At 52.7% G+C, this 27,566-nt stretch overlaps 2 protein-coding genes across 7 annotated transcripts; one reads left to right on the forward strand and one right to left on the reverse strand.

Annotated features, from left to right (window-relative positions):
• Positions 1–10,144, forward strand: SMPD1 (sphingomyelin phosphodiesterase 1). 2 transcript variants are annotated; one of them, XM_059134714.1, is made up of 6 exons: positions 1–496; positions 1,412–2,184; positions 2,720–2,891; positions 3,312–3,388; positions 3,570–3,715; positions 9,902–10,144. In XM_059134714.1, exons 1-6 carry the CDS (start codon positions 197–199, stop codon positions 9,946–9,948), a joined length of 1,515 nt encoding a protein of 504 aa, XP_058990697.1. In that variant the 5' UTR covers positions 1–196; the 3' UTR covers positions 9,949–10,144. The 2 variants fall into 2 exon arrangements, with proteins under 2 accessions (XP_058990697.1, XP_058990688.1); XM_059134705.1 differs by lacking the exon at positions 9,902–10,144 and adding an exon at positions 3,880–4,623 and having other exon boundaries at positions 4–496.
• On the reverse strand, positions 4,978–27,246 carry APBB1 (amyloid beta precursor protein binding family B member 1). Of its 5 annotated transcripts, none has more exons than XM_059134664.1 (14): positions 27,099–27,246; positions 18,909–19,643; positions 13,212–13,390; positions 13,056–13,112; positions 12,891–12,976; positions 12,713–12,776; positions 12,126–12,275; positions 11,615–11,742; positions 11,089–11,203; positions 10,867–10,951; positions 10,528–10,611; positions 5,971–6,086; positions 5,647–5,823; positions 4,978–5,562 (listed from the first exon to the last, which is right to left on the reverse strand). In XM_059134664.1, the coding sequence occupies exons 2-14, from the start codon at positions 19,627–19,629 to the stop codon at positions 5,395–5,397; spliced, it is 2,130 nt and encodes a 709-aa protein (XP_058990647.1). In that variant the 5' UTR covers positions 19,630–19,643; positions 27,099–27,246; the 3' UTR covers positions 4,978–5,394. The 5 variants fall into 5 exon arrangements, with proteins under 5 accessions (XP_058990647.1, XP_058990637.1, XP_058990655.1 ...); XM_059134654.1 differs by lacking the exon at positions 27,099–27,246 and adding an exon at positions 26,680–27,026; XM_059134672.1 differs by lacking the exon at positions 27,099–27,246 and adding an exon at positions 26,680–27,022 and having other exon boundaries at positions 13,212–13,387.
• Between the last annotated feature and the right edge of the window lie 320 nt (positions 27,247–27,566).

Raw genomic sequence — 27,566 nt, forward strand, 5'->3', positions numbered from 1 at the left:
GGCAGCGGCGGCTGTCAGCTGCTGGGGAGCAGAGGAAGAGGAAGGGGTGGAGCTGCGTTGCGGTTGGACGCGAAGCAGTCCCCCGACTGCAGCGGGGGCTGGTCAGCTGTCTCTGGCGCTGCTCGGCCCCTTGAGAGCCTGCGCCTAGACCGGCGGGACACGGACGGGCGAAGCGGCCTATCTAGGAACTCGGGCAATGCCCCGCCACGGAGTATCTCCCGGCCAGGGCCACCCTAGATCCGGCGGGGAGACGGAATCGGACCGGTCCCGGGGGTCCCCCAGACTGAGGCTCCTGTGGATAGGCCTAGCTCTGGCGCTGGCCCTGCCCGACTCCCTGATTCTCTGGGCCCCTGCCGGGGCCCACCCTCTTCCCTCCCAAAGCCATCCCGCCAGGTTCGGTCGCTTAGTGCCCCAGCTCCGCAACGCCTTTGGGTGGTGGAATCTCACCTGCCCAGTCTGCAAAGGCTTGTTCACCGCCATCGACTTTGGGCTGAAGGTGAGCGCTTAAAAGGGCTGTGATGGTGTAGCCAAGGGGAGCGCTGGTGGGGGCAAGGGCGAGGGAGGTGCTGGGCCTGGGGTCCTGAAAAGCAAACCCGATGGGAAGGCTGGCATCTATCTACAGGCCTTCACCGGATTTGCTGTTTTTTAGGGACACCCATGATTACACACCAGGACCACCTCCACTGTGACCTTGTGAAGAAAGGAAAGAGTGCAAATTGTGGGCCGGCCACTGTGCTAGCCATTTTATATAGGTTAAATCAAACCTGTGAGGTGTTCATTACAGTTGTTATCTTCATTTTACAAATGATTAGAGTCTGGAAGAGGTGAAGTCACTTGCATAAGGGCACACAGCTGGCGGCTAGGGGAAGGGCTGGGACTTTTTTCCCTGTACATCTGACACTGAATCCCCTGTGCCTTAAACTTGGCACCTCTAATCCAGAGCACCAGACCTTGTACCGGTTACTCAACAAGGACTTGAATTCAGAAACATCCAGGCATGTGGGACTAGATAGTGATGTCTTGACCCTGATGGGATTATGATGAGTGCTAGTTGGTCACTGAGCTCTGCAGTGTTCTCCAGGGCCTGCCCCAAACTGTGGACAGACATACTACCCAGCCCAGATTTCAGGGCACTCTGCAGACAGTGTCTGAGAAAGCCAGCTGGGTAAGCAAAAGGCCTGAAATGCCACTGCCTCCTGAGGGGAAGAGGAGGTATTGGCCTGGTGCTGCCTGAGTCACAGGGCAGTGTCTGTGGGAGGCAGTGTCTGTGGGAGGCACTGAGGTCTCTTCACAGTGGCACTGAGGCCAGCCTGGCCCCAGTTTGGAGATGGAGGTACAAAGGGTGGTAGCCAGGGTTGGCCTGTTTCCTGTGCTGCCTCTGACCTCTCATCACTGGTTCTTCCCACTACAGAAGGAGCCCAGTGTGGCCTGGATGGGCTCCATGGCCACCAAGCTCTGCAAACTGCTGAAGATAGCACCGCCTACTGTGTGCCAGTCAGCTGTCCAGCTCTTTGAAGATGACATGGTGGAAGTGTGGACACGCTCTGTGCTGAGCCCATCTGAGGCCTGTGGTCTGCTCCTGGGCAACACCTGTGGGCACTGGGACATCTTCTCATCTTGGAACATCTCTTTGCCAGCTGTACCAAAGCCTTCCCCACAACCACCCAAACCTCCAGCCCCAGGCGCCCCTGTCAGTCGCATCCTCTTCCTCACTGACCTGCACTGGGATCATGACTACCTGGAGGGCACAGACCCTGACTGTGAGAACCCTCTGTGTTGCCGCCAGGATTCTGGCCTGCCACCTACCTCCCGCCCAGGTGCTGGATACTGGGGCGAGTACAGCAAGTGTGACCTGCCCCTGCGGACCCTGGAGAGCCTGTTGAGCGGGCTGGGCCCTGCTGGCCCCTTTGATATGGTGTACTGGACAGGAGACATCCCCGCCCACAACGTCTGGCATCAATCACGTCAGGACCAGCTTCGGGCCCTGACCACTGTCACAGCCCTTGTGAAGAAGTTCTTGGGCCCAGTGCCTGTGTACCCTGCTGTGGGCAACCACGAGAGTACACCTGTCAATGGCTTCCCTCCCCCTTTCATAGAGGGCAATTACTCTTCCAGCTGGCTCTATGAGGCAATGGCCAAGGTGTGGGAGTCCTGGCTACCTGCTGAAGCCCTTCACACTCTCAGGTAGCTGAGGTCCATGGAAACCCAAGAAGAGAAAGGTGGATGATAGGGAAGGGAGTAGAAGATCTGGGCATTACCTGTAACTATTCTATCATGAGTCAGCTCTCCTCACTGGCCCTCCCCCACCTCTGACCCTAGCTTCCATCCCTACCCTTATGTCCAGACACCCACCCTCACAGGGCTGACAGCATAACCTCTCCATGTCTTTGCTCATGTTGGCCCTCTCTAAAATGTTGGCACCCCCCATTTTAACATCCCAACTTTCCCAGGCCCAGATCATATTCCTTGTGAAGGGCTTTCCCATTCTAGCTCACTTATCTCTTCCCTGAACTCCTAGAGCCCTTAGCCTTCTGAGCCCCTTCATCTCAGTCACATGGGCCCTACAATCAGTACTGTTTTTTGGTCTTCAGCTGGAATGGGAGCTTCTTGGTGGAAGTCCTGTGTGCCTCTGCCTTCTACCCAAATGCTTAGCACAGGACTGGGTGAGCAGGACCTGGATTATGAATGAGTGTTGATCTTCATATTCACTTTGTTTCAGAATTGGGGGGTTCTATGCCCTTTCCCCACGTCCTGGTCTCCGTCTCATCTCTCTCAATATGAATTTTTGTTCCCGTGAGAACTTCTGGCTCTTGATCAACTCCACAGATCCCGCTGGACAGCTCCAGTGGCTAGTTGGGGAGCTTCAGGCTGCTGAGGATCGAGGAGACAAGGTGAGGGAAAGTGGTGAGAACATGGTGTAGTAGTTGCTGGTGGGGGTTGGGAAAGAAGCAGGCCCTTTGTGACCAGACTCCTATCTAGAGCCAGAACACCTGTGAGCAGAGAAGCTTGGTTTTCTGAGGCTCCCAATAAGTGTTCCCTGGGAGTTCGCCTCCTGGTCCCTCTTAGAAGCCCTTTCATCTACTCCCTGTCTCTGGCCAGCAGTGCCGGCCGTTGTGGGAAATGAGTACCAACTTTTCCTGGCCAGGGCTGCCTGAACCCCTCCTTGCTCTGATAATTTGTTTGTTTGTTTACTTGTTTATTTATTTAAAAGATCTAATTGGCTTTATTGAACAACTTATGAATCAGGCAGCATCCCACCTAGCAAATAGAGGGGCATTATCCCTGATAACCCTCCTTAACTCTCCCTGCAGGTACATATAATTGGCCACATTCCCCCGGGGCACTGCCTGAAGAGCTGGAGCTGGAATTATTACCGAATAGTAGCCAGGTAGGAGGGAGGTGGGAAGAGGGGTGGATGAAGGTTGGAAATTCCTTTCAGCATCTTATTCCTGCTGCTCCATTGGGGTAGAGGCTTCTTAGTTCAGTGTGTGAAGAAAGAAGCATCCCATCTCCCCAGATTTCCTCCCCATCCCTAGAACCTTCTGAATATAATTAGTGTCTTCTGGCAGGTATGAGAACACCTTGGCTGGTCAGTTCTTTGGCCACACCCACGTGGATGAGTTTGAAGTCTTCTATGACGAGGAGACCCTGAGCCGGCCGCTATCTGTAGCCTTCCTGGCACCCAGTGCCACCACCTACATCGGCCTTAATCCTGGTGAGTGAGGTGGAAGGGAGCTATTAGGATAGAGGAAGTTGGTGGGATAGAGGAAGCAGAAACAGACTTGGAGCCAAGGCTGGCAAAGGGCAGGTGGGACATGTGACCCCTCCCTGGAGTGGCCTTGGCTCCTTCCCTCTCCAGTCAGTTCTCCCTCCTTGCAGGTTACCGGGTCTACCAAATAGATGGCAACTACCCGGGGAGCTCTCATGTGGTCCTGGATCATGAGACCTACATCCTGAACCTGACCCAGGCTAATGAACCAGGAGCCACGCCACACTGGCAGCATCTCTATAGGGCTCGAGAAACCTACGGGCTGCCCAACGCACTGCCTGCCGCCTGGCATGACTTAGTGTATCGCATGCGGGGTGACACGCAACTGTTCCAGACCTTCTGGTTTCTCTACCATAAGGGCCACCCGCCCTCAGAGCCCTGTGGCATGCCCTGCCGCCTGACGACTCTGTGTGCCCAGCTCTCTGCTCGCTCTGACAGCCCTGCTCTATGTCGCCATCTAGTGCCAGATGGAGGCCTCCTGGATGTCCAGAGCCTGCAGCCAAGGCCACCTTTCTGCTAGCACCCCCAGGGCCCAGAGCTGGGAAAGTGGAAATCTTAGAAAAGGAGCAAAAACCCCACATGGTAGCTGTGGTAAGAAGTGCATCTGAGCCCCAAGCACTCCAGGGAAACAGGACCTTCTTTCATGGAGCTGGTTTGGCTAGATAAAGAAGGGGCAGCTGCTCTGCCTGGGCCTGTCCTGGGACTACTGTTGTTCATGGCTGTGGAGCTAAGGTCTAAGTTGGCACTGTGCCAGCAGATCAGACAGGAGCTGTGCTGGCCAGCCAGGAACCCTGTACTGCTGCTGTCGCCTGGTTGTCAGGCTATTAACATAAAGATAAGAGACATGGACTCCAGACCCCTCTGTGATCGTCCCACTTACTTCTTTTAAAGCTCGGAGGGCAGGGCAGCTGAGTGGCTCAGTCAGTTAAGCCTTCGGACTCTTGGTTTCAGCTGGGGTATGATCTCAGGGTCGTGGGATTAGAGCCTTGAGTGGGGCTCTGCTCTCAGAGTCTGCTTGGAATTCTCTCTCTGCCCCTCCCCCTGTGTATCCTCTCTTTCTTTCTCAAATAAATTAATAAAATCTTTAAAAATAATAATAATAATAAAATAAAGCAGGGAGGGCATGGTGGCTTTGGGAATATGAGCCTAACTGAGGGGTCAGGGTACTGCAGGTGATGATGTAATGCAGGCACAGGAAGGCACACGGCTTAGCAGGGCAGACAGACTTTATTAGTGATATCAGTACAGCAGAGGTGCTCATGGAACAGGGGGGAGGGGACCCATGCCTGAACCAGTCCCCTCCTGCCCCTGCCAGACCCTACCAAGATGGGGCCTGGCCTAGACCAGTTCCTCCTGCTCCACCTGAAATGTGGGGGTGGAGAGCCAGGGGCTGGCTTTGCTTCTAGCTCCCCTTATCAATCCAGTATTGTCACTTCCTTGCAGGGATTAGGTCTCTCTCTCCCCAGCCCCTAAGCAGGGAACCCCAGCTACTGGGGAGGGGCCACTTTGGTGGGCAGAGGGGGGTGGTGCTGAGGCCTAACAATAGCCTCCAGGGCCCCTCCCTGCCCCATACCCTTGAGTTCCCTGGGACCCAACGCAAGCAGGTGGAAGGAGAACTGAGGGCTTCAGGGGGTATGGGCCCCCAGGCGTTTGGGCTTGAGGGAACCCCACAACGACTGAACGCCCCTGCGGACAGTCCACCCTACACGCCGGGCAACAGACTCAGCAGGGGGTGCTGGGAGGCAGGAGGTGGAGGCCTGGGAGCGTGCATCCAGACACTTCTGATAGCGGAGCTGTAAAGAGGCAGGTGGGGCAGTCACTCTCCAGCCTGCCCCCTGTGAGGTGGGCGTCATCACACCACCACCCTACCCACTTACCATGCACGCAGCCTGCACAGCCTCTGAGAGGCTGGCAGCATTGGGCTCACACCAAAACATGTGGCAGCAGAAGGAGGCTGGGCCGGCAGCCATGATGAATGCAAATGTGTGGACATCTCTGCCCACGGCCAGGAAGGAGAGGAAACGCACCCGACATTCCCCCAGCACTGCTTCCGTCTGGAGGGATGGAACCCGGTTAGAAAGGAACAGCCCAACCCTCTCTTCCACTGGGCACATCCACCTTACTGGCAGCTCTTCCTCAACCACCCCAGGCTCCCCTCCATGGCAAAGCACAGCCATGCCTTCTCCCACCCCAGTCTTTACCTGCTGATGCAAGATGGTAAGGGTAGCAGGAGCCACACTGACGTGACTTGGGGTCCACTGCTCACGGCTACTGGAGGACAGGACTGACTCCAGGGCCCCATTTATCACATCCACTCCTGGAAGATAAGGACACAAATATGACACAACTAGGAGTGGGGAGAGGATACCCAGAGCCTTTGCTCCATCCCCACTTGACCAGTCCACAGCGCTGTATAAAGCTGCACAGGTATCCCTTCCTTGGTACCCTCCTCCTTGGCTTCAGTGATTTAGCACTTTTCTGGTTTCTTCTATATTGAATCCTAGGCTTAGCTTTCTTCACCTGACTCAGCTTCTTCCTTCAACCTTCAAAATGAACTGATCCCCACCTAAGCTCTGACCTCCCCTTATCCTGGCTCTCAGTGTTCACCCATGTTCAGACATTTACTGCATCGTACCACAAGAACTCCCAAATCAGCACGTATTAGCCACTCCTCTCCCAAGACAACCTTTGTTTTGTTCTATATCCACTTGAGGTATGTTGATTTGTGTGTGTGGCAGTGCATGCCAGTCATTACAGTGCACAATCCCATGCACACCTCACAACAATCGATTCTTTTATCACCATTTTACAGATAAGGAAATTGAAGTTTACAGTTCCCCTGCTCCTTCTTTTTTTTTTCTATTTTCAGAATTAGAAGGACTGTCAAATCTTAGTTGGATTCAGTAAATTTCTGTAATTTCTATAATGTGCTAAAAGGACAGTTGTAGCTTTTAGATCAATCAACATCCCCCTGTAAAAGAGTGGCTTCCTATACCTCAAAGTGCTATTAAATACTTCACTCTTGGTTGCACTCGGCCGAGAACCAAGGCAGAAGCAACAAATAGCATGGCAGAGGCATGGGTTCTGGTCCCTGCACTACTCATGAATGTGTGACCTACTGTCTTTACCTTCACAGCTAAGAGGTTAGAAGAAACGGCCAATGTAAAGACATGCAGCTCTGTGGTCCATTCCTGGGCCATCTCGCCCCTTTCAGGGCCTCTGGGCTCCCAGAGGAGCAGACCACATGGACCCTTTGTGGGCAGAGGACAAGGAAGAGGACAAATAACTTCCTCAAAAGCCCTCCCTCATCTTGGCCTTGCTCATCTTACCTTTGGCTGGATCAAGGCCCAATTCCCCTCGCAAGCATGCAAGTCCTCCAAAAACTGGCCTCATCTGAGCTGTCAGGCCTCATATTGTATTGCTCCCTGAGCTTCAAATGATTTATGTAGCATTTATTAATACCTAATCTTGGCAAATGCCCTGCTAGGCAGATGGGGAATACAAAGTAAGAAGAGTATGCCCTCAAGGGACACAGGCAGTAACTGTGAAAAAGCCTCTATCTGGAGTGCCCTTTCCCTCTAGACTATGTGAGAAACTCCTAATTTTCCTCCTTCAGGGTTCACCCAGGCCCCACCCAGGAAGCCTTCCCTGCTGCAGGGCAGAGAGGGAATGTTGCTGGGACAACTCTTAGCACATCCCAAGGACAGAAGGCAAGTTTATTTCATCTCTGTGTCCCCAGTCCCAGCACAGGGCTTATCTACTTAAGGAATTCCAGACACTTGAGCAAGACACCCTCAAGGCAATACTGGCCAATGCGTTCCAAACTTGTATAACCAAGTAAACTAGGCGTCCACAGACGGGTGAAAACACAGGCAGTTCCTGAGTGGGTCTGGTCCGATTGGCAAGGGTGTGTTTGACATTTATGCCAGTCAGTGGAAAATCTCAAAGACTGTAAGTGTGAACAAGATATCAAAGTCAAACCATTTAATAAGCTCATAGGGCGTGGGGGTGGCGCTTGGCCTTGGAGCATGGATCAGCACTGAGGTGGGGAAAGTAGTGGAACACTGTGGCCTAGAAACAATCTGCCATATTTGGTGACAACTCAGGATTAAAAACTTACCCTGACCCCTAGCCCTGCACTCCGAATCCCCCTTACTCTACTATGCATTTTTTTCCCCCATATCAATTGTTGCCTTCCAACATACTATGTAATTTCATTATTGTCTGTCTCTCCTGACTAGAATGTCAGCTACCTGAAGGCAAGAATCTGTCAGTTTTGTTCATTAATGTGTACCAAGAACCTAGAATAGTGCCTTGCACAGAGCAGGCATCCAATAGTCACTTGTTGAATAAATGAATGATTTATGAATGAATCAATATTGCAGCCTCATGAGGAGCCAATGTTAAACTCCTAGAGGTTAAAAAGAGAGATGAGACAAAGCAGTAAATAACTTTAAAGACTCAATAGAGCAGACCCGTCGAGGTAACGGGCAGCAGAGGGGCAGTCAAGGATCGCAGACAGTTGTCTCATTATAGTGAGAACCTACATGAGGTGGTGGGTGGACAGGGGAGTAGGGGGAATAACTAGAAGAGGCAACAAGGGTGTGGAAGTTGAGGGTGAAAAGAGAAAGAAATGAAGCAAAGGCGTAGAGGTCAGCCAAGCTTCCTTCCTGCTCCCTAAGCATGATTTTCTCACCCCCAGCTCCATGTCTCTGGCACTGCCTTGAATCCAACTGGAGTACCAACTCCCCTCCGCAAATCCAGGCCATCTTTCTAACCCCAGCTCAATCCCCACCCTTTCTAAGATGGGTTCCCTTATAGGATATAAGGTGCTGGTCATTAAAGTCAGCATGGTTTGAGGGGAAGAGCAGACAATTAAAGATGACCGGGGTTTGAGTCCTAGGCCTACCATCTCCTAGCCATGTCATTTGAGGCAGGTCTCATTCATTGTTGCATTTGTCTGTTCATTTATCCAGCCACCAAACAGTTGAGCTCTTCCTAAGTATCTTTTGATATGATATCTGACCACTTCTTGAAGTGGCCTCTTTTGTGCCTCCCCCTCTCTCTCCTTCTGCTCTCACAATCCTTATAATTTCTCTGTCCATTAAGTGCTGGAAGATCTAAAAGCTAGGCCTAGCCTCATTTCTCTTTTCACTGTGGGCTGCCACACTCACGGTTTTGATTACCTCTATAACCCAATAATGCCACACTTTAATCTGTAACCCAATCCGCTTCTCTGTGAATCCAACTGCTAACCCAAGTTTGTTACTCAGCTTCCCCATCAAACTTGGTATGTCTGAAACTGAACTCCAATCTCCATACCAAAACTGGCTTCTTCCAGTGTCTGCTACCTTTAGAGAATGGTGTCACCATCCGTTAATTCCCAAAGCCAGGAAGTCAGGAGTCAGCCTGAATACCTCCCTCTCTCCTCCCACCGTCAGTGAATCACCAAGACCTGTTGATTTTAATTATCTAAACACCTCTTGAGTCTGCACACTCTTCTTCAGCTCCACCATATTCCGTGATACTCTTCTTATCGGCCATGGCTACTCCAAGATCCTCTGAATTGATTCCTCACACCCACCTCCACCTGCTAAACATCTTTCTCCATGGTATAGCCAAAGCCAGCTTTTACAAAATTCAAATCTGATTATGCCAAGTGCTTTCCTGAAAACTCAGCTATAGCTCCTTGCTGCTCTCAGGATGAAGAACCAATGGTTAATGTGGCCTCTGAAATCATATAAGGTGTGAGTGCCACCCAGCTCCCAGCCTCTTCTGGCCCCAGTGGCTTTCTCTCAATGTCTTTGAAGTACCAAAGTGCCTTCCACTAGGGTCCTCTTCTACACTGTTCATCCTGCCTGGAGAGTTCTTCCCCTGCTTTATTCCTATCTCCATCTCGTTTATCCCATTAGCTCCCATTCATTTTTTTTTATCTCAGTTCAAATGTCACTTTCCCAAGAAAGTCTTTTTCCAACATAGTTTTATAGCACCTCGCTACTTTCTTTCAGTGAATAACTCAGTTAATAATTAGACATTTATTATTAATATGATTATTTGACTAACTCCTTTTTTGTTTTTGTTTTTTTGCTTTCTGGTTTTTTCTGCTGTAACCTTCTGTAACCTCCACGAAAGCTGTGGCCATTGTTCTCCCAAGACCCAGCCCAAGGTGGGCTTCATAGGAATTCGTTAAGTGAATGAGCAAATAAATAACAGGTACTGTGAAAGCACTGGAAATATGAGACAACCAGACAGGCTCTACTCAGTTTCCTTATCTACAAAATGGGTATTACCATAATCCCAACCTGACAGGACTGTCAAGACTTAAATAACAAATAAGGAAGTACTTCACAAGCAATAAAGCATGTCACAACTATGCTCACGGCTTCCTCTCTGGATGCTCACAGCCTATCATCCTTAGCACTGCAGTACCAAACCCAGCTCCCAGCTGCTACCTGGTATTTACAGTCATCTCAGACCTGCCTCCCAAACCAATCAAAGCTTCTCCATGGGATGCAATAGTGCATCTCCCGATGTGCCTGGTTCACTGGTTCAAACTCAGTGAAGGCATGCCAACTGCTACTATAGGCAGAACACAGAGTGCAGATGGGACAGAGGTACAACAAGCTGGGATGCATTTTAAAGGGCAGAGTGACGTCAAGCAAGAAGAAGGTCTGGTAAAAAAAAGGCATTAGGGGCAGAGGGTGGGCATAGCCTTGGTATCAAAGTGGTGGTCCCTGGGTGAAGAAGAACACACATACCAACAGGTTTAGCAACAGGCACGTTCCCCAGGTAATAGACTTGGAACTTTTGTACCAACTCATTCTTAGGTGCTGGAAATTCCACTGTGGGAAAGAAAAGAGGGATCAGTCGTGGTGGCAGACCTTGCTCACTCTCAGTCCCCACCACCAGGGCATAAGCTGGATATACACCCAGCCAAGGCCCTACCTCCCCCACTTCCCCATCTCCCTTTGGCTTATTTGATCCAAAGAATTTAGTCTCCATGTGCCCATGTCCACGTAGTAGTTTGTGCCTCCTCCTGAGTCACTTCACCTTTGCTGACAAAGCTGAGCTGGACCTGGCAGGGTTGTGGCACTGACCTTGGAAAGGGACATCCACCAGTTTAGAGTGGTCCAGGGAAAGTCCATTTACCAAGCAGCGGGCATTACGCCTTTCGGCCATGATCTGAGGAGAGGAGGGCAGGAGCAAGGGAGAGTCTGTTAGGTCTCCGGTGCCCTGGAGTCCCCCACCCCCACTCAATGACCCCACCCACATCCTTGTAGAGCAAACGCAGCTAGTCCAGGGAGCAGAGGGGGCCGTGCCTTAGAGCAGATCTCATGCAGGCTGGTGGCGATGTTCTTGGCAGGTGCCTCACAGCGAAACACGTGGCACTTGAGCATCTGGGTCAGCTTATCGCGAGCTACGTAGGCAAAGTCCCTGTTGGGGGAGGGGCACCTCAGTGTCTCCCAATGCCATCCAGTGTGAGGTGTCATCCCTACCCCACCCAAGCCCTCCCTGTCCGTTGCGACTCCTTCAGGGCTTCTGCCCTTGGGCTGGTGTCCTGTGGGTGCCGCCTTCTGGCTGGGGCATAGACAGGCAAGCATGCCGAGGTAGGGGAAGATGGGCGAGCACAGCGGGCAGGAAGGGGCAGGGCAGAATAGGGGAACTTCGGTGCTTTGAGGCATCTGGTCCAGATGTGGGAAGAGGAACAGACAAGGTAAATTAGACATAAGTACCTCTCTCTGGGTCCGGCAGCACAAGAGAGGCAAAGAATAGAGTTAGGAAGGAGGGCCCCCACTCTGACTGCTGGATGCACCCCCACCCGAGGATCCCCAGCCCATCTCCCACCTTCCACTGTCCCGCCCGACGCCCCAGACGCGGATGCTGACGATGGGCTGGGCATGCAGTAGGGCCTGACTCTGCGGCTCCACCAGCTTTAGTGTCTCGTCTTCCAGCTGTAGCAGCAGGTCCTTTCCCTGTGGGCCCAGGAAGCAGGCACTCAGTGGAGCCCCAGCTGGGGAGGTGGCCGATCTCTGCCGCCTCCAGCTCAGGGGAGGTCAGCCACAGCTCTGGGCCCCTGGCCCTGGTGTGAGACCACCCGCCCTGCAGGCCTCACTCTACTCGAGTCACGTCTGTCATCTCTTACATGATATGGTTTTACGTGATCTGGTCACTGCTAGAAACCATCTCCCCAGGCCACCACCTGGGACTGCACACCCATCTCACCAGGCTGTCATTTGCGGGGGTTGTCACCTCCCTCCCCCAGTCATCGCTTGGGCAACCCAGCTCTCTCACGCTCTCTCTCTCTCACAGCTCCCTTCCCTTTCCACTGAACCGCACCCGCCAGCTGAGCCCTCACCTCCCCCCAGCCCCCAGACATGGGGTCGTGCAGATTGTTTTTGTGGTAGGAGAGCTGCCGGATGCAGTTGTTGACAGCCACGCTGCTGCGTCCAGGAGCCAGCTCCTCCTCGGTCATCTCCACCCAGCCTAGGGAGCGCACGGCGAAACACTGCCAGACACAGAAGAGGGGGTGGGAGGTACAACCGGAGGACCCCCCCAACACGGGATGCTCTCTGCTAAGAGCAGAGGAGTTTCTGACTCAGAACATGGCAGCTGGGACGGTGTTCTGAGCTAAGACTGAAAAGCTCCCCAAACAGGATATGGTTGGTGGGAGGGGGATGGTCTCAGATGAGACCCCTGCCAGTACAAGAAAGCATCTGAGCCAAGCCTGGATGGACCCCCTGCCAAGGTGCTGGATTGGCTGAGTTAGACTCTGACATGCTTCTGGCTCAGACACAGGGATCTGTGCTAAGACTGGAAGAGCTCCTAACTCAGGACCTGGAGAGCTTCCTGAGACCAGAGATGCCCCCCCAGAACATGACACAGGGGGTCTCCTGCACACAGAGGAGCCCCAACCTGGGGAACGGGCATTGGTCTTGAACAAACCTTGATCCCTGGGTTGGCATTCCGTGGGGGCAGCTTCTCCTCCTCTTGGGGTAATGGCTCTGGGCTGGAGGAAGATGGTAACACTTGGTACAGATCCCTGAACATGAAGCTGTCCTATGGTCCCTCCCAGAGAGATCCATTCCCCTGCCAGCACATTCTATCATGCCTTCCCACTCACCTAAGACTCTGAGCTGGGAAGGGCAATGTCCCCTCCTCAGGGTCCTTAAGTCCCAAATCCATAGGAGCCTCCTCACTGGGTTCATCCTTGGGAAAGGGAGAGAGGGGTCAGGGCCAAAATGATGTCCCTTCTCCCCCTTGCCCATTGTGAAGCAGGTCCCCTCACCTTCCAAAATTCTCCATCCTCAAAGCCTTCTCTGTGGGCAAAGCCTGTCCAAGTGAGCTAGGAAGAGGGATGGGAGTGATAAGTGGGTGGCTCGTCTGGCTCCAGCAGCACCACCCCTCCACCCTTGGACAAAAGACAATAGGCGTGTGAGCTCACCTGAGACTCCTCTTGGGGGCTGCTCCCCTGTGAGGGAGAGGCCCGGCCCGGGGGCTCCCACTGGGTGGTCCCTGTTGGGATGTGCCAGTAGTAGGTCCCTGAGGTATCCTGGACCCTCATCCATCCAGCCGGCAGGTCGGAATCCGTCTCGAAGGCGTTGGGGTTCCAGAAGGAATCTGCTGGGTAGGGGGACTGATGAGGGTCTGCCCACCCAACAAGCAGACAATAGGTACTTATGCCCAGTCCTCTTGCGGAGACCCCATGGTGAAGAGGAAGAGATGAGGGAAGGCCCCAACACAAGGTTCCTGCTTCCTTCTAGAGCTTGCAGTCTGGACTCACAACATGGGGGACCACCAGCCGGGGACATGACTCAGGTCTCCTCCTGGACCCTGCTTCTGGCTAATGTGCCCACATAGAAGGAAGGAGGGAGGCAGAGAGAAGGGAAGGAGACTGGGTGACCCTAACTGACCTCCTGTCATGGATATCCATCTCTCAAGTACACGGACTTATCAGCAACTCCCGCACACATGTGTGCATTAGGATACACAACACATACAAGCCCTACTACGATCCTGTGCAGCCATCACACAGAAAATACCCGCAGAGACATCAGGTATCACAGTCAGATGCACACACATGAGCAAGGGCAAACACACACACACACACTCCAACTCCAGCCATAGCCTAAGGCAGACACCACACGCAGAGGTATGCACACACACAGTTGTATGTTTCAGCTCCCATCACACGTGTGCAGAAGCCACACCCACAACAACCCCCCACACATGTGTGGGTACCACCCAGACAGTGAATGTACACTCAGTCAACCTCTGCCACATGTGTGCAGATACCACAGACACTCATACCCTAACCCCTGGCACACACAGATGCGGGCAAACATTCTCTGCACATGTACACATACCTGTGACATACACCCCTCTTCTTCTAGCAGAGCCACACCACTCCAGCTCCGTAAGCCAGCTTCTGCCTCCTCTGCCTCTCCTCCCCACCCAGCCCCAGCCCACATCAAGCCCAGACTTGGGCTACCCCTCACCTGGGCTGCTGTCCTGCAGGATGATGGCCAGGAAGAAGTCCTGGGAGAACATGGCGCTGGTTCCCAGCCCCTCCTGCCTCCACCCTCCCTCCTCACAGCCCCTCCAGCCCAGCCAGCTGGGCTCACAGCCTGGTGCTGGGCTGCAGAGAAAAGCTCATCCCGCCCCCTTCTCACCAGGGCAGAGCGCCTGCCAGGCAAGATCCTCCCCCACCTGGCGCTCACTAAGGAGGGGCCAGGACCACCATGGGAGGGGACCTCCTTTGCGTGGGGATGGAGGGTCCTCATAAGACCCCAGCCCTTCCTGCTCACATCTCTTCTTTCTAATCCTGGCTCCCCTCCCCCAATCCTGAATCTCCATCCCACCCCACAACAGGCACCACAGCACCACAGTCAAACCTAGTCTTAGGGACACCAGGAAGCTCAGCACCTTGGGAATACCTCAGCCACCTGGGGCTCTGCAAAGCCTGGAGCTCTCAGCACAAAAAGGGTGTGGCTTCAGGGCTCCCAGGGATCCCTCCCCTGCCCAGAACCTGTCCTGCAGTTTGAGCCCCAAAGTGAGCCTTGAGGGCTGGGCCCCAGCAAGCTTGAGGATGGGCTTAGGGCTTCCCAGAACAGCCCCCCTCACCTGCCAGGGCCCAGCTAGGCTGCAGCGTCTCCTCGGCAACCGCAGCACCAGGCCGGCTGGGAGCGCCCAGACTGCTGACGTGCTTCCCGTTACCAGGGAAACGAGGAATCCTGACTGGTCCAAGAGGCAGCACTGAGGATACAGGCAGTCCCCAGACCCAGGCTGCTGGGCAACCAGGCACAGGGGTGCTGGGAGCAGGTGTGGTTACCCAAGGTGGCTGCACACCTGATGGGAGAGTTATTTCAGCAAGATGTCTTACCATCCTGTTTGCAAATGAGGTGGGCCCACAGAGGAGGGGCTCTTCTTGCCTGCCCAGCCTTCTAGGTAGCCATTACCACCTCGTCTCCCTCCACCCTCCCCTTTCCTCACGCCCCAGGGACTTAGAACGTCCACTCTTTCCCAGGGACCCTCTATCACCTTCAGGGCTCTCCTGTCAAATCTTCCGAGAACACGAGCACCGAGGGCAACCGTGCCCTCCACGGCCACACCCTTCTTCATGAAGGATCATACACCTCTTGAATCTGGGGACCAATTCGTCTTCTGACTGAGTCACGAACACCAATCCATCTGCCATCCCTGTTAGCCTGTACCTTCCTGCTTCAAAGAGCGTCATCCTTCCGATCTGTCCTGGAGGGGCCGCTCTCCTCCTCTCTCCCCAACCATCTGGGAGGCCCTTCTGGAGCCTGGCATATCTCCCTCCAAGCAGAGCCCCACTCAGGCCTTTGCCGCCTCATGCACACATTTATTCCAGAATGGACATCTCCCCTCTTGCGTCAACTCATTCAGGCGCTCACACACGGATTTAAAGGTTTGTGTATCATTCTTTCATCCATCCACGCATGTCTTCATGGTGAAACCAATGTAGTCATTTGCTCGGGAGTCAGTGAATCACGTAATGCTCTCTCCTCTTCTCCATCCCCATGTCACTACAGGAGTCCAAGCTACTACCTGCAATTTTTCCCTGGATCGCTGCAACAGCCTCACAGGTGGGCTCCCTCCTCCAGCTAGTCTCCTCCAATCTGGACTGCACATTACAGCCCACATGACTTTTCGAAAATACTGATCTATTCTCCACTTTAATACTCTTAATTGTTTTCTCTTGCCCTAAGGTTAGAACCCAAACTCCTTCCTGGGTTTGTGTGCTGTTCTCAGCCCTTAACCTCTGCCTCTCAACCTTATCTCTGATCACCCTCCACCCCTTGTCTCTCTCTCCCTGCGTGGCATGCCCCTCTTCCTCTCCAAGCCCAGCCTCCCTTCCTCAATCTTCACTGGACTATATCACCCAGTCCTCCTTCAGGGATACATGTAAAGGTCGTGCCTTAAAACTGACCCACCCCCTCTCCCGCATCACGCACACAGGCAGGGCTGGGTCACCCTGCTGCACCTTCCCCACCCCAGTGCTCACCACGCTGATCAGAGCCGCCTGTCTATCTCTGTCTCCCTCACTAGACTGTGAGTGCCATGAGGACAGGAACCTCTGTCCCCTATAGTATGCCTTCTCAGCATTTAGGACAAGACCTGACACCAAGTATGAACCCAACACAGGTAGTTAAGTTCATTCACTCATTCACTTATTCATTCATTCATTCATTCATTCATTCAGGCACTTATTCAATCAAAAACTTTGTGGAGATCCTAGGCTGGGAAGGGGAAAATAATTTTGCTCAATTCTACTCCGTTCCTACATGAGCCCAGACTTTCTCCGTGGCCTTCAGGATCATGGCACCACAATTACAAAGGAGTAAGCAGTGACTGGACCCTTTCCCCAGGCTGAGGCTACACCACTCCCTCCACTTTCCAGAGTCTCCACCAGAGCTTGATCCTTGGCCATCGCCTCTCACTGAGGTCAATCCCCATGCCCAGCAGGCCCTTTCCACTTCTTCAGCAGTTCCAGCCTCCTTCTCCCAGGAGGCTCACAGGTGCAGCTACTGCACTGACCATCCCAGCAGCCTCTGAGCAATCACGCCCTCCAGTATTTGGCCTCTGACTCAAACCCCCAGCCCCCCAAGCTAGGGCAGAGTCTGTAAACTAGCAACCGATAGACCAATACAAGAGTCAGACTTTGTATGGCCTGCATGGTGCTTTTTCAAAAAACAGAGTTGGTTGTTAATATCTAGAAATTGAGATATTTCACATCAGTGTCCAGTTTTTAGTTTACACTGAAAAGTGTCATGAACTGGCTCCATTGCCACTACATTTCCCCTCACCCAACCCTATAAACAGAGTGAAGCAGCAGCTGCTCCCTTCAAAGGAGGTCCAAGCAATGACCATGGAAAGTCACTAACATCACAGAAAAGAGAGGCAATCAGACTTTGCCTTTGATGGAAGCACTCGATACCACCTATGAGGTGTCCTTGCAAAAGCAAAACACCAAAAAAACTCTCAAATCCAAATCTGATCAAGTCTCTGGAACACACTCCCAAATTTGCAGGAAATCTAGGGGAAGAGAAACCTGCTTGATGGCACCACAGGGACAGAGTCTGCAAATTCAGACCATGGAAAACCCAGGCCAAATAACCCTGTGTCACCGATTTAAAACAACAACAACCTGCAAGCAGAAATAAAGAGAGACAGAGGGATGGAAGCGTAACATACAGCTCAGAGAAATTTTGAGATACACGTCCACCATCAAAAGGTCTAGGAATACTTGATTATTGATTCAAAATAATCAAAACTTTTTAAATAGCAGAGTGAGGGATCATTTATTAAACAACTGGGAAATCGTAAACACTGGATATTTGACAATATTAAGGAATTACTGTTAAATTTTTGTATGCAATATAATGGTACTGGGGAATGTTTTAAGAGTTTTGTTTTCTAGAAATGCATGGGTGAACACTTACGGATTTGAATGTTTGCTTTAAAATTACCTAGGCTAGGGCCTGGAGTAGATCAGGGTATAGATGCAGCAAGTTTAGTCATGTGCTAATAATTGCTGAAACTGCATCATGGGTAAACTGGGCTCACTATTCTAGTCTCTCCACTTTCGTAGATGTTTGAAAATGTCCATAATAAGTTTTTGGAAAAGGAAAGGGGATGATGCACTGCTCTTGGCTCCATGGCTCCATGAACTGCATGCTCCCCTGCAAAGGCTCCCCAGTTTGGGGTTTGGTACGGTGTCTGTTGCCAGGGGCACAGCAGAGTCCTTCCGAGGCTCTACTTAGACTCCAATCCACAGAACTCCAGGCTTGTAGCTATGACCCATCATCTCTGTCCTCTGTTCCTCAACTCTGTCTGCATCTCTACGTGACAGAGACTCAATTTATTTAAATGGGACACATTTAATGATCAGTCCTTGGAGTCCTAATACCTACTTTCTACTTTCTCCTCCTGTCCTACCCCACAAAGGATCTATTTATTCTTCCTTTATTTCCTAACCTTTAGTCAGTATTCTATTCCTGATACAAAGAATACAAAACGGTATCCTCGTAATGCCTTGAGTGGTGCTCTGCATACAAGCCCTGACCTCAGTCTTTCTGGGTAGACCTGCGTGGGGAGGTGCTGTTGCCTCCAAACCTGGCCTGGTAAAAGCTGGCTCACGTGCACGTGGCTCACTGTGCCGCATGCACCAGTGCAGGGTAAGCAGGGCTAAGAACTCGGGTCTAAACACAGTTCCACTATAAACACAGAATGTCTGTGACTATGGGAAAGCTACTTAACCTCTCCAGGCTGACTTTTCACCATCTGTAGCACAGGCCCCATAATAGTATCAGACTCACAACATAATTATGAGGATTCAGTACAATAACGCTGAGCAGAGGGCAGTACCTTGAAAGTGCTCCCTAAATGCAACAAGTCCACCATCCATCAGCGTCCACGATGGATGGATCTATCAGTTTGTGCAAACATTCTGAATATAGGAATAGTTTTGTTCAGGAAAACCCAGTTATGGCCTGCTGAGGACTGAGGACATGGGCTCTGTGGCTCATGCCCTGGCTGGCCCTGGCCTTGATTTGGAGAGGCCTGACCTCTGCCCTCTTGCCCTCCCATCTTCCCCATGTCAAGCTCCATAAGGTACCTGTGTCCTCCGGGGAGCCGTAGGAGGGGCTGCCCTGGGATAAGGTAGCCCAGCTTGAGTCCTCGTCACTGGCCGCACTGTTCCGCATGCCAAACAGGAGGCTGGCACTCTTGCTGTGATCTCGGGGACCGTCGGCAAGGGCCTGGGGTCTGGGGGGCACCTCCACACTCTCCGGGGGCTCAGGCAGCCCTTGGGGAGAAGACAAGTCCTCCTCCTCCTCCTCCTCGTCCTCTTCCTCATCATCCTCCTCGGCCTCCCCTGCCGCCTTCTCCTCTCCTTCATCCGGCCCCTGCTCTTGGGTGCTGATGATCAGGCCAGATCCTCGGAGCCCTCTGTTGGCCGCATTGTGGGCAGAGAGCTCCAGCTCAGAGTACAGGTGCATCAGGCCTTTGGGGCCCAAAGGTGCCATCTCAGGCTCCTGACTGGCCTCCTCTGCCAGGGTCAAGGTCACGTTGCGGTTCTGGTCACGATGGGCTGTGGCAGCCCGCCGGAGCTGGTTCTGGCCCTCCTTTAGCCACTTGGCATTGGCAGGGCCTGGCTCAGGCCCACCCCCCTCCCCCATGGCACTGCGCAGGTCCTTGGGTCCCACAGCCGTGGCCTGCAGCTTGGAGTTGAGCAGCTGGTTGTGGGCAGCGTGCAGGGGCAGGGGTAGGCTCAGAGCGGGGCCTCCGTGGCTGTTGGCATTAATGGCCGACTGGCTCAGTGATGACGGAACAGACATGGCCTTGGCAGATCCTGCGGGTGAGGAGAGGAGACCGCGTTGAGCCTCCAGGTGGGAACAGCAGCACCCCTACATCTGCCTGAGGCTGTGCTCTATACCTCCTCGACTCCCTCATGCTCAGCAGACCAGCACCCACCAGTCTGTGTCCTGGGAGCTATTTTCCCATGACAACGACTAGGCTTAACTCCTGTCCCCTCTCACCACCACCCACTCAACCACCATCTCCACCAAAGGCTACAGCCAGGTCTACAGTCTCCCCTGGGCCCCAGTCCTGAGCTTTCTGAGCCAGCACAGCCAACCCCTGCTCTGCCCTCACTCCCAACGGCAGAGCCTCCACACAATGGCTCTCTGTGCGTCCCCACCCCCAGCTGATCCAAGCAGGGCTTACTGTGCCAGGGACCCAGTTGCTGTGGGACTGGCTCATGTGCTCTGGACACTGGACACTGGCTGCCCCCTTCTTCTTGCCATGCTACTATCCACAGTGTCCCAGTGTGAGCTCCCCAGGCAGTATTCCTATCATCATCAATCACTGGGCTCAATCAGCCCTGAAGCCCAGCCTTACTAGGGACTGTGAGAATAGGAGAGAATGAGCTGCAGACCCATCTCTCAAGGGCATGGACCTGGGAAGGAAGGTCACAGAGGAAGGACCATCAGCTCCAATTCACGGCTCCTTTGGCTGGATGAAACTACATTTTGATGAGTGTTTCTATTAGGTACCTCACTTTGGGCACCAATCCATCTCCCAGACCCTATAATGTCCCATGTCTGGTGGCTCACTGCAGGGGCTTTTGACCTGTACCCTCCAGGCCTTCAGGTCTTGATCTGAACATCACCTTCTCAGTGAGGCCTTCCTCATACCCTTTTAAAACTGCATGCCCCCATGCCCTCTCTCAGCAACACCCAAACCTTCCCTGGTGCCTAGAACCATCTGTCAAGGTATTTACCAATATTATTATTACTATTTGTTTAATGATTGTCTCCTCATGACTATAATTTCAGTTCCATGGTGGAGGATTTTTTCTTTTTTTCAATGCCATATGCCTAGAGCTTAACACAGTAATGGCACAGAATGGGAATTCAATAAATATTTGTTGAAAGGCCCTCCTATTTCTTCCAGGCCTGATTTTAGCATTCCTCTGCCAGTTTCAGAAAACATACTTGGGCCACGTTACTGTGTCTCAACCACTGTTCGTGGTGGCCCAACCAAATCCCATCTGCCCTTCATGGGAGGGGATCTTCTGGTCCACAGTGACAGCCTCCCCCCACTTCCTGTCTCCTTGGACCCCTCTCACTAGAAGCCTTTGAGGATCACTTTCTCTGCCTACCTGTCCTTCCAGCCACATCACCCAGTGATCCCACCATCAAGGTCTCATTGCATCCTCCCCATCTCTCCTACCTTCCATTTCTCTACTCTCCTCCCTCCCTGACCCCTACTGTAAAGTGCTTACTCCCTGGACCCTCACTGCCACCACATCGCCGGCCATTCTCCCCGACCAACCACTACCCAATTCTCCCTCATCCTGGCCCCCTTAGCTCCTGCTGTCCACTTCCCCCATGCCCTCCCTGAGTCCTCCCATAAGGTCTCCTTGACCCTTGTCCCCAGCACACAACTCTCCCTCACTGCCTGCCTCTCACTGCTGCACACCTCTCTCTCTGACTCCCACTGTATGGTTCTTTTACCCCTATTTCTCACCTGAGAGTTCTCTCCCCACCCCAAAACCCCACTGAGGAGTTCTTTCTCCCCCTGACCCCCAGCCCTGGTTCTCTCTGCACCTCACTATAGCTCTCAGCCCTGAACACAGCTTTAGGCTGCCTGTCTCTCAGGTGGAGTGCATGACGCCTTTCCATCCTGCCTCCCTTCCCAGACCCTAGCACAATTCTGTGCGCACATCTGTGACATGCATTGAAAAAATGTTCCTGTCTGTGTGTCTGCTTCATGTGGAACTGCTGGGGCACTTGGTGTGGCTCCACCTGGGCAATAAGCAAACTCATGGTCACTGGCATAAACGAGAAAAATAAACAGCTCTGCCACTACCTAGAACCACAGTAATCTTCCAAAAATGGAAACCAGATTGTGTCACTCCCCATTTGGAAAACTCAGATGGCTCACTGCTGCCTTCAGGATAAGGGCTGTGCACACTAGCAGGAGCCTCCTTGAGCAAATTCCTATGACCTCTCAGACCTCCTCCCCCTTCCCTGCCTCCTTCACACCTGACATTCCAGCCTCAAAAAGGGTGGCAGATTCGAGAAAATGTCACACCCTAACAGCTCTGGCTCTTTGTTTACAGTGCTCTCCCCCCCACCCCCAACCTGGAATCCTGTCTCCCCATGTGAGAACCTCTGCTCATGTTTCAAAACTTGGCTCAGCAGCACAGCTCCGAAGCAGTGAGCCTTTCCTATTTAGTCCTCCCTCTTCATGCTCAGGGGACCAGTCCCTCCTCCATGTCTCACGATAGCCGGTGCCCCACTCCAACCAAACACCTGAGACTGTGTCTTACTCAACTTCATATTCCCATTACCAAGGAGTGTGCATTGTGCATGTGCCACAGCGTGGGCCCTCAGGGTGGACCGAAGGAAGGATGGAGGGGACAGACATAGAGTAAGAGGAATTCGGAGGCTCAGAACTCAGAATCTGGAGGCTGGAGCAGACACCAAGATAAGCTTGTGTGGCCCTGTGGGCTGAAAGAAGGCAACGGGAGTGTTAGGGAGGGTGATGGAGAATGATGAAGTGTACCCAAGAAGGCAGGGAATCCCAGAGCAGCGAGGACCAAGATCTGGAGAAAAGGAAGGGAGGGAGTTAGTGTAAGCCAACATGCTGGCCCAAAGGCTGCTCCACGGTGGCATCTCCATGAGTGTCAGGATGGTGGGAGACCTGTGGCTGGCAAGCGCAGAGGATCATGGAGATGACGAGCCCTTCTCTGATGCAGCCAGGCTTATAGGAAGTAAGGATAGGACTGACCTCCTTAGCACTTGGAGGTGTGATCTGGGAAAGACACACACACTGTGAGGCTGGGGCGCTGAAGAGCCAGGTCTTCTCCAGGACAGCCCTGTCCCCCTGGTCACCAGGGCAGAAGGTACTAAGGGAGAAATGAGGAAGTTCTGTTGTGAATAGCACTGAAGCCTAGGTACCTGGCTCAAGGCACTGTGTGGAGCCATCACCTAACTTATTGTGGTCAAAGGGTGACCAGCAGCCCAGTATCCTCAAAAAGAGGCACATTTTGGAGTTTGGTGTACCTGAAGCCTCTCAAAGGATGGAAAGAGCCACATGGATTCTGGCTCAAGGTAGGGAGCTGGGCGGAGCCCTCATGGAAAGGAGCTAAAAGAGTGGCGGCTAAGCCTGAAGGAGCTGCGGTGGGGGGCACATCCCACTCAAGGTCAAGCCTCCTGTAACCTGACAGCTTACTATTTGCAAGGCACTGTGCCAGGCATGGGGAAGAGTGATGAGTTATAAAGCAATGGTCCCTCCCCGGTGGAGCACAGAGATCAGCAGGGAAACCACCCCTTACTGTACAGAACAGTGCCAGTGTCTGGCCAGTCCCTGGCACCGATGAGCACTCCCTATTTGTTGAATAAATGATGGAGTACCGATGGGGAGCAATAAGGCACTACAGGGGTAAGAGTCTGTCTTCCTCTATCTAGCCCAGACATCAGCAAAGAGCTACTTGAGGAAAGGACTTTTTTTTTGTTTAAGATTTTATTTATTCATTTGACAGAGAGAGAGAGAGATCACAAGTTGACAGAGAGGCAGGTGGCGGGGTGCTGAGCAGAGCGTCCGATGCGGCCTCAATAGGACCCCTAGACCATGACCTGAGCCAAAGGCAGAGGCTCAACCCACTGAGCCACCCAGGCAAAGTCCAGGAAAGGACTTTTAAGTTGATAGAAGAGCACAACTCTCCTGGGACCACCCCCTGCACTAGCCCTCGCTCCCAGAGGAAGACCTCCCAATCCTCCTTCACAGAGGAAATAGAAGCCACCAGTTGAGGGATGTCCTCAAACACAAACTTGCTGTCTTCAACACCTATCCCTTCATCCTTCTTCCTAAGACCAACTGCTTCTTCTGTTACTTCCCTCCTTCCTTTCATGACTTTCCAGGAATTTTATACCACTGTTTATCCATTTTCTCTTCTATATAATCAACCTCTCCTTCTCAGTGGGACCCACTATCTACCAACTTACATGCAGAATGTTTCTTTACTGACACTCCTCCAGTGCAACTAACTGCTCGCTCTCTCTCGCTCTCTCTCCCCCCTGCCAGCTCAAGCAAACTTCTTGAAAAGACTTGTCTCTACTCACTGTTGTCACTTCCTCACCTTGCACTCACTGCTCAACCCTCTCCAATCCTGTTTCCACCCCCAGTACGTCTCAGTAACAGCTCTTGCCAAGGTCAAAAGAACCCTATGTCATCTAATCCAACCCACACATAATCTTGGTTGTATTCTCAGCATCCCTCGACACCCTGCTTCTCATCCAACTTTCATCCATGGCTTCCTCATGCTACATCTCCAGGTTTTCTGCCTACACTCTAATTCCTGTCTGGTGGCTTCTTAGACCCCTATGCTGGCGCACCTTCTTCTACCAGCTGTTACACACTGGGATTTCTCCTGGCTTATTCTTATGCCCTTTTCTCTTTCTCACCAAATATTCCATGTAAGTATTTATTCGTGTCCATAGATTTGGGTGTCACCTCATTGGGCATATACTGCCCATTTCCAAATTTACATCTCCATTTCAGACCCCTCATCCAAGCTCCAGACATGTACATTCAATTTCCTACTCAACATCTCCACCAGGATGTCTCAAAGGCTTCTCAAATATGCCTGCTTATGTTTCTCTCTCCCACACCCTTACTGGTCCTCTTTCAGAATCCTGGTTCATGGAGGGATATAACCACCTATCCTGTTTTGCAAATTAGAAGCAGGGGTACCATCCTTAACACTATCGTCTCCCTCACCACCCCCTACGTTTAATCAATCCCCAGATACTGATAATGTTATCTCCAAGGAAAATTTCTGGACTTCATCTACTCTCTTCATCCACTGTCATCACAATCCACACCAAGGACAAAGAATTTAAGGTCAAAATTATTAACGTGGCCTAAACTGTCCTGCTCGGTTTAAACTGGTCTCGGCCTTCCTCTCCATCTTCAGCCTCACTGGCCTTCTTTTGATTCCTCGAAGACCTCATGCTCTCTCCTTCCACAGTGTGTTCGCATGTGATTTTTCTCTTCTGCCTGGAACCTCCTTCTGGTAACCCTCAGCCTAACTAACTTGAACTCAACCTTTACATCTGAGTTCAAATGTCACATTCTCAGAGAAGTCTACCTCAGCTCTCTCTCTCTACCTCCCAGACCAGTTTAGCTTGTGCCCTTATGTATTCTCAAGGCACCATCCACTTCATGGTATTTATTACACTTGTCATTTTATTCTGATTCCCTCCTGGATTGTGGGACAAGATTGCAGTCTATTTTGTTCATAATTATATCTTCAGCGCATAATACTACCTGATATATAAAAGGTGCTCAAAGTTTATTTGCTGAATGAATAAATAATTAGATCACTGCAATTTTTTAAAAAAATCACACTGTGTTGAGAGCATTTAATGGGAGGTAGGCAAGAGAATATATGCTATTAGAGCAATGAGGGGGAAAAAGAGTGTTGGCCTAGATTAAATCTGGTAGCAGTGAGGATGGAGTGAAATGAATGGATCTGAAAAATATTTAGGTAGCGGATGTGACAGAATTTGGTGACATTAGATGCAGAAGATGAGGGAGAGAGGTTAATCTAAAATGTGGCCCAGGAATCCAGCTTGGATAACTGATTGGAAAGTAGCCATTTCTGGGAGCTGTAGGAAGAATAGATTTGGAAGAAGGGTAGAGAGGGAACACATGGAAGATAATTCAGCTTGGGATCTGTAGGTATGGAATTTCTCTTGATTCAATGGGGATGTCATGAGGGCAGCTGTATATGGAGTTCAGAAAAGAGGTCTGGGCCAGATACATACATTTAATAATAATCAGTATAGATATAGATATAGATATAGATATAGATATAGATATAGATATAGTTATATGAATCTGAAGACTTGGGAGGGACTAAAATACCAGAGGAGAAAGTACAGAATAAAAGAACACAGCTCAGGACAGAACCAAGAGCCTTACCAACATCTAAAGGGAGGGGAAGGAGATGGTAGCAAATGAGACCATGAAGGAGCAGACAATGCCGGACAAGAGAAACCAGAAAAATGCTTCCAGCAGAGTTAACGCACACCACTGCATATACTACAAGGTTAAAGGGGGAAACAGGAAAGTGTCCCTTGGAACCGGCCACATGGAGGTCTCCCGTGACCTTGGCTCCAGCAGTTTTGGTGGATGTCCACGACAGAGACCAAATGAAGTGGTTTTGAGAATGAATGGGAAGTGGAGACATGGAGACAGCAAGTGTAGGCAAGGTTTTGGCTTTGAAAGAGTAGAGAGAGATGGGACTATGCTGGAGGGCTGGGAATGCAAGAAATGCACAGGCAGCTCGGAATAACCTCTGAATTGGCGGTAGCAAAACTACTCTTAATGAGTGCTGCTGCGAGTGCTAGGCCTCCTGTCTGAGCTGGGGACACAGCCGGCCCCAGGGCACACCCCTCGGTCGCTGAGGGCAACTGAATGCGGCTTGACAGATTGCAGGCCAGGGACCCTGCAGAAAACCGTAAAGGCTCTGGCCACCTCACCCCACGTCCCATTCCCAGCCCTAGACCTCCCCTCCCCCACACCCCTCCCCCCATCGACCCCTCGCTTCGTGTACCCCATTCTCGCCCCTCTCCAGCCCCGAAGGACACGAGGTAAAGGTTGGGGAGGGGGCCTTGTGATGACCGAGGTGGAGCCTACAAGGGAGGGACAGGACGGCGGTCGGAATGCGCGCGGCGGAAGGACCGTCAGCGGGGATGGGGCCTGACCGGGGGACCCAGACCCAGGGACCAAAGGGAAGGGGCTGCAGGGTCCGCTGACTGCTGGGGCTCGGGATCCGACCTCCAGAGCTGGGCCCGGGCAGGGGCAGCTCTTACCTGCGTGGGGAGGCCCCAGGCCCAGGTGGCGGAGGTGGCTCAGACTGCGGGGCTCCGGCTCCGCGGCGGCTTCTCCATCACAACATCCCCCGCCCTGGAGCGCGCGGGCCGCGGGGCCGCGCCCCGAGCGTCGGAGGCGCGCGCGGGGCGTAGGGGGGGTGGGGAGGTAGCGCGGAGAGGCGCCATCTTGGGCCGCGCGCGGGCACGGGCGCGCGAGCCCGTCGCGGGCGACACTTGCCGCAGCTTGCCTGGGGGCCTCACCCTGCGGGACCCTCGGGCCTCCGTGCACCCTACCGCCCCGCTGCCCCGGCCAGCCGCCAGCCCTGGGCCCGAGTCCCCGGGTCCCAGAGCTCTGCCCCTGCCTCCGCCGACCCCTGCCCAGCCGGGCACCGCCCTCCGCGGCGAGGCCCCGGACTCACCGAGAGCGCCCCGCCGGGCCCTGGGTCCGCACCCCCGCGCGCGCCCCACCCACGAGGCTGGAGCGCGAGGGGCTGTGGCTGTGGCGGGCCGCGGCAGCCTGGGGAGGGGCTCCGAGGAGGCAGCTGCTCCACTCTTGCGGCAGCAGTCCCTGTTGTCCTGGTGGAGAGGCGATGAGGACACAGCGTCGGGAATAATAATAATAGATCGTATTTACTGACCAATTACACTATGCCGGGCTCCGTGTTAGAAGTTTTTCAGGCATTCATCCGCACATCAGACGTGTGGAAGACGCCACTGTTACCCTTATTTTTCAGAGGCAGATGCTGAGATTCAGAAAGGCAGAGCGACTTGCCTGCAGTCGCAAGTTAAGTGCTGAAATCAGACTGAAACCTAGACGTTTCTTAACACTCCAGCCCTGATGCCGAGGGTAAACCTGCGACACCAAGGTCTCTCACATATGTCTGATA

This window comes from Mustela lutreola, chromosome 1 (genome assembly GCF_030435805.1).
Source record: "Mustela lutreola isolate mMusLut2 chromosome 1, mMusLut2.pri, whole genome shotgun sequence".
NCBI lineage: Eukaryota > Metazoa > Chordata > Mammalia > Carnivora > Mustelidae > Mustela > Mustela lutreola.

Excerpts from the sequence above, each read along its gene's own strand:
- SMPD1 (XM_059134705.1), top strand. The coding sequence starts at position 197 with ATGCCCCGCCACGGAGTATCTCCCGGCCAGGGCCACCCTAGATCCGGC. Across the intron at positions 497-1,411 it reads CCATCGACTTTGGGCTGAAG|AAGGAGCCCAGTGTGGCCTG; the intron begins GTGAGCGCTTAA and ends TTCCCACTACAG. Across the intron at positions 2,892-3,311 it reads CTGAGGATCGAGGAGACAAG|GTACATATAATTGGCCACAT; the intron begins GTGAGGGAAAGT and ends CTCTCCCTGCAG.
- APBB1 (XM_059134664.1), bottom strand. The coding sequence starts at position 19,629 with ATGTCTGTTCCGTCATCACTGAGCCAGTCGGCCATTAATGCCAACAGC. Across the intron at positions 10,612-10,866 it reads GGTGGATGTCCCTTTCCAAG|TGGAATTTCCAGCACCTAAG; the intron begins GTCAGTGCCACA and ends TCTTTCCCACAG. Across the intron at positions 6,087-10,527 it reads GCCTGTTGCTAAACCTGTTG|GAGTGGATGTGATAAATGGG; the intron begins GTATGTGTGTTC and ends CTTATCTTCCAG.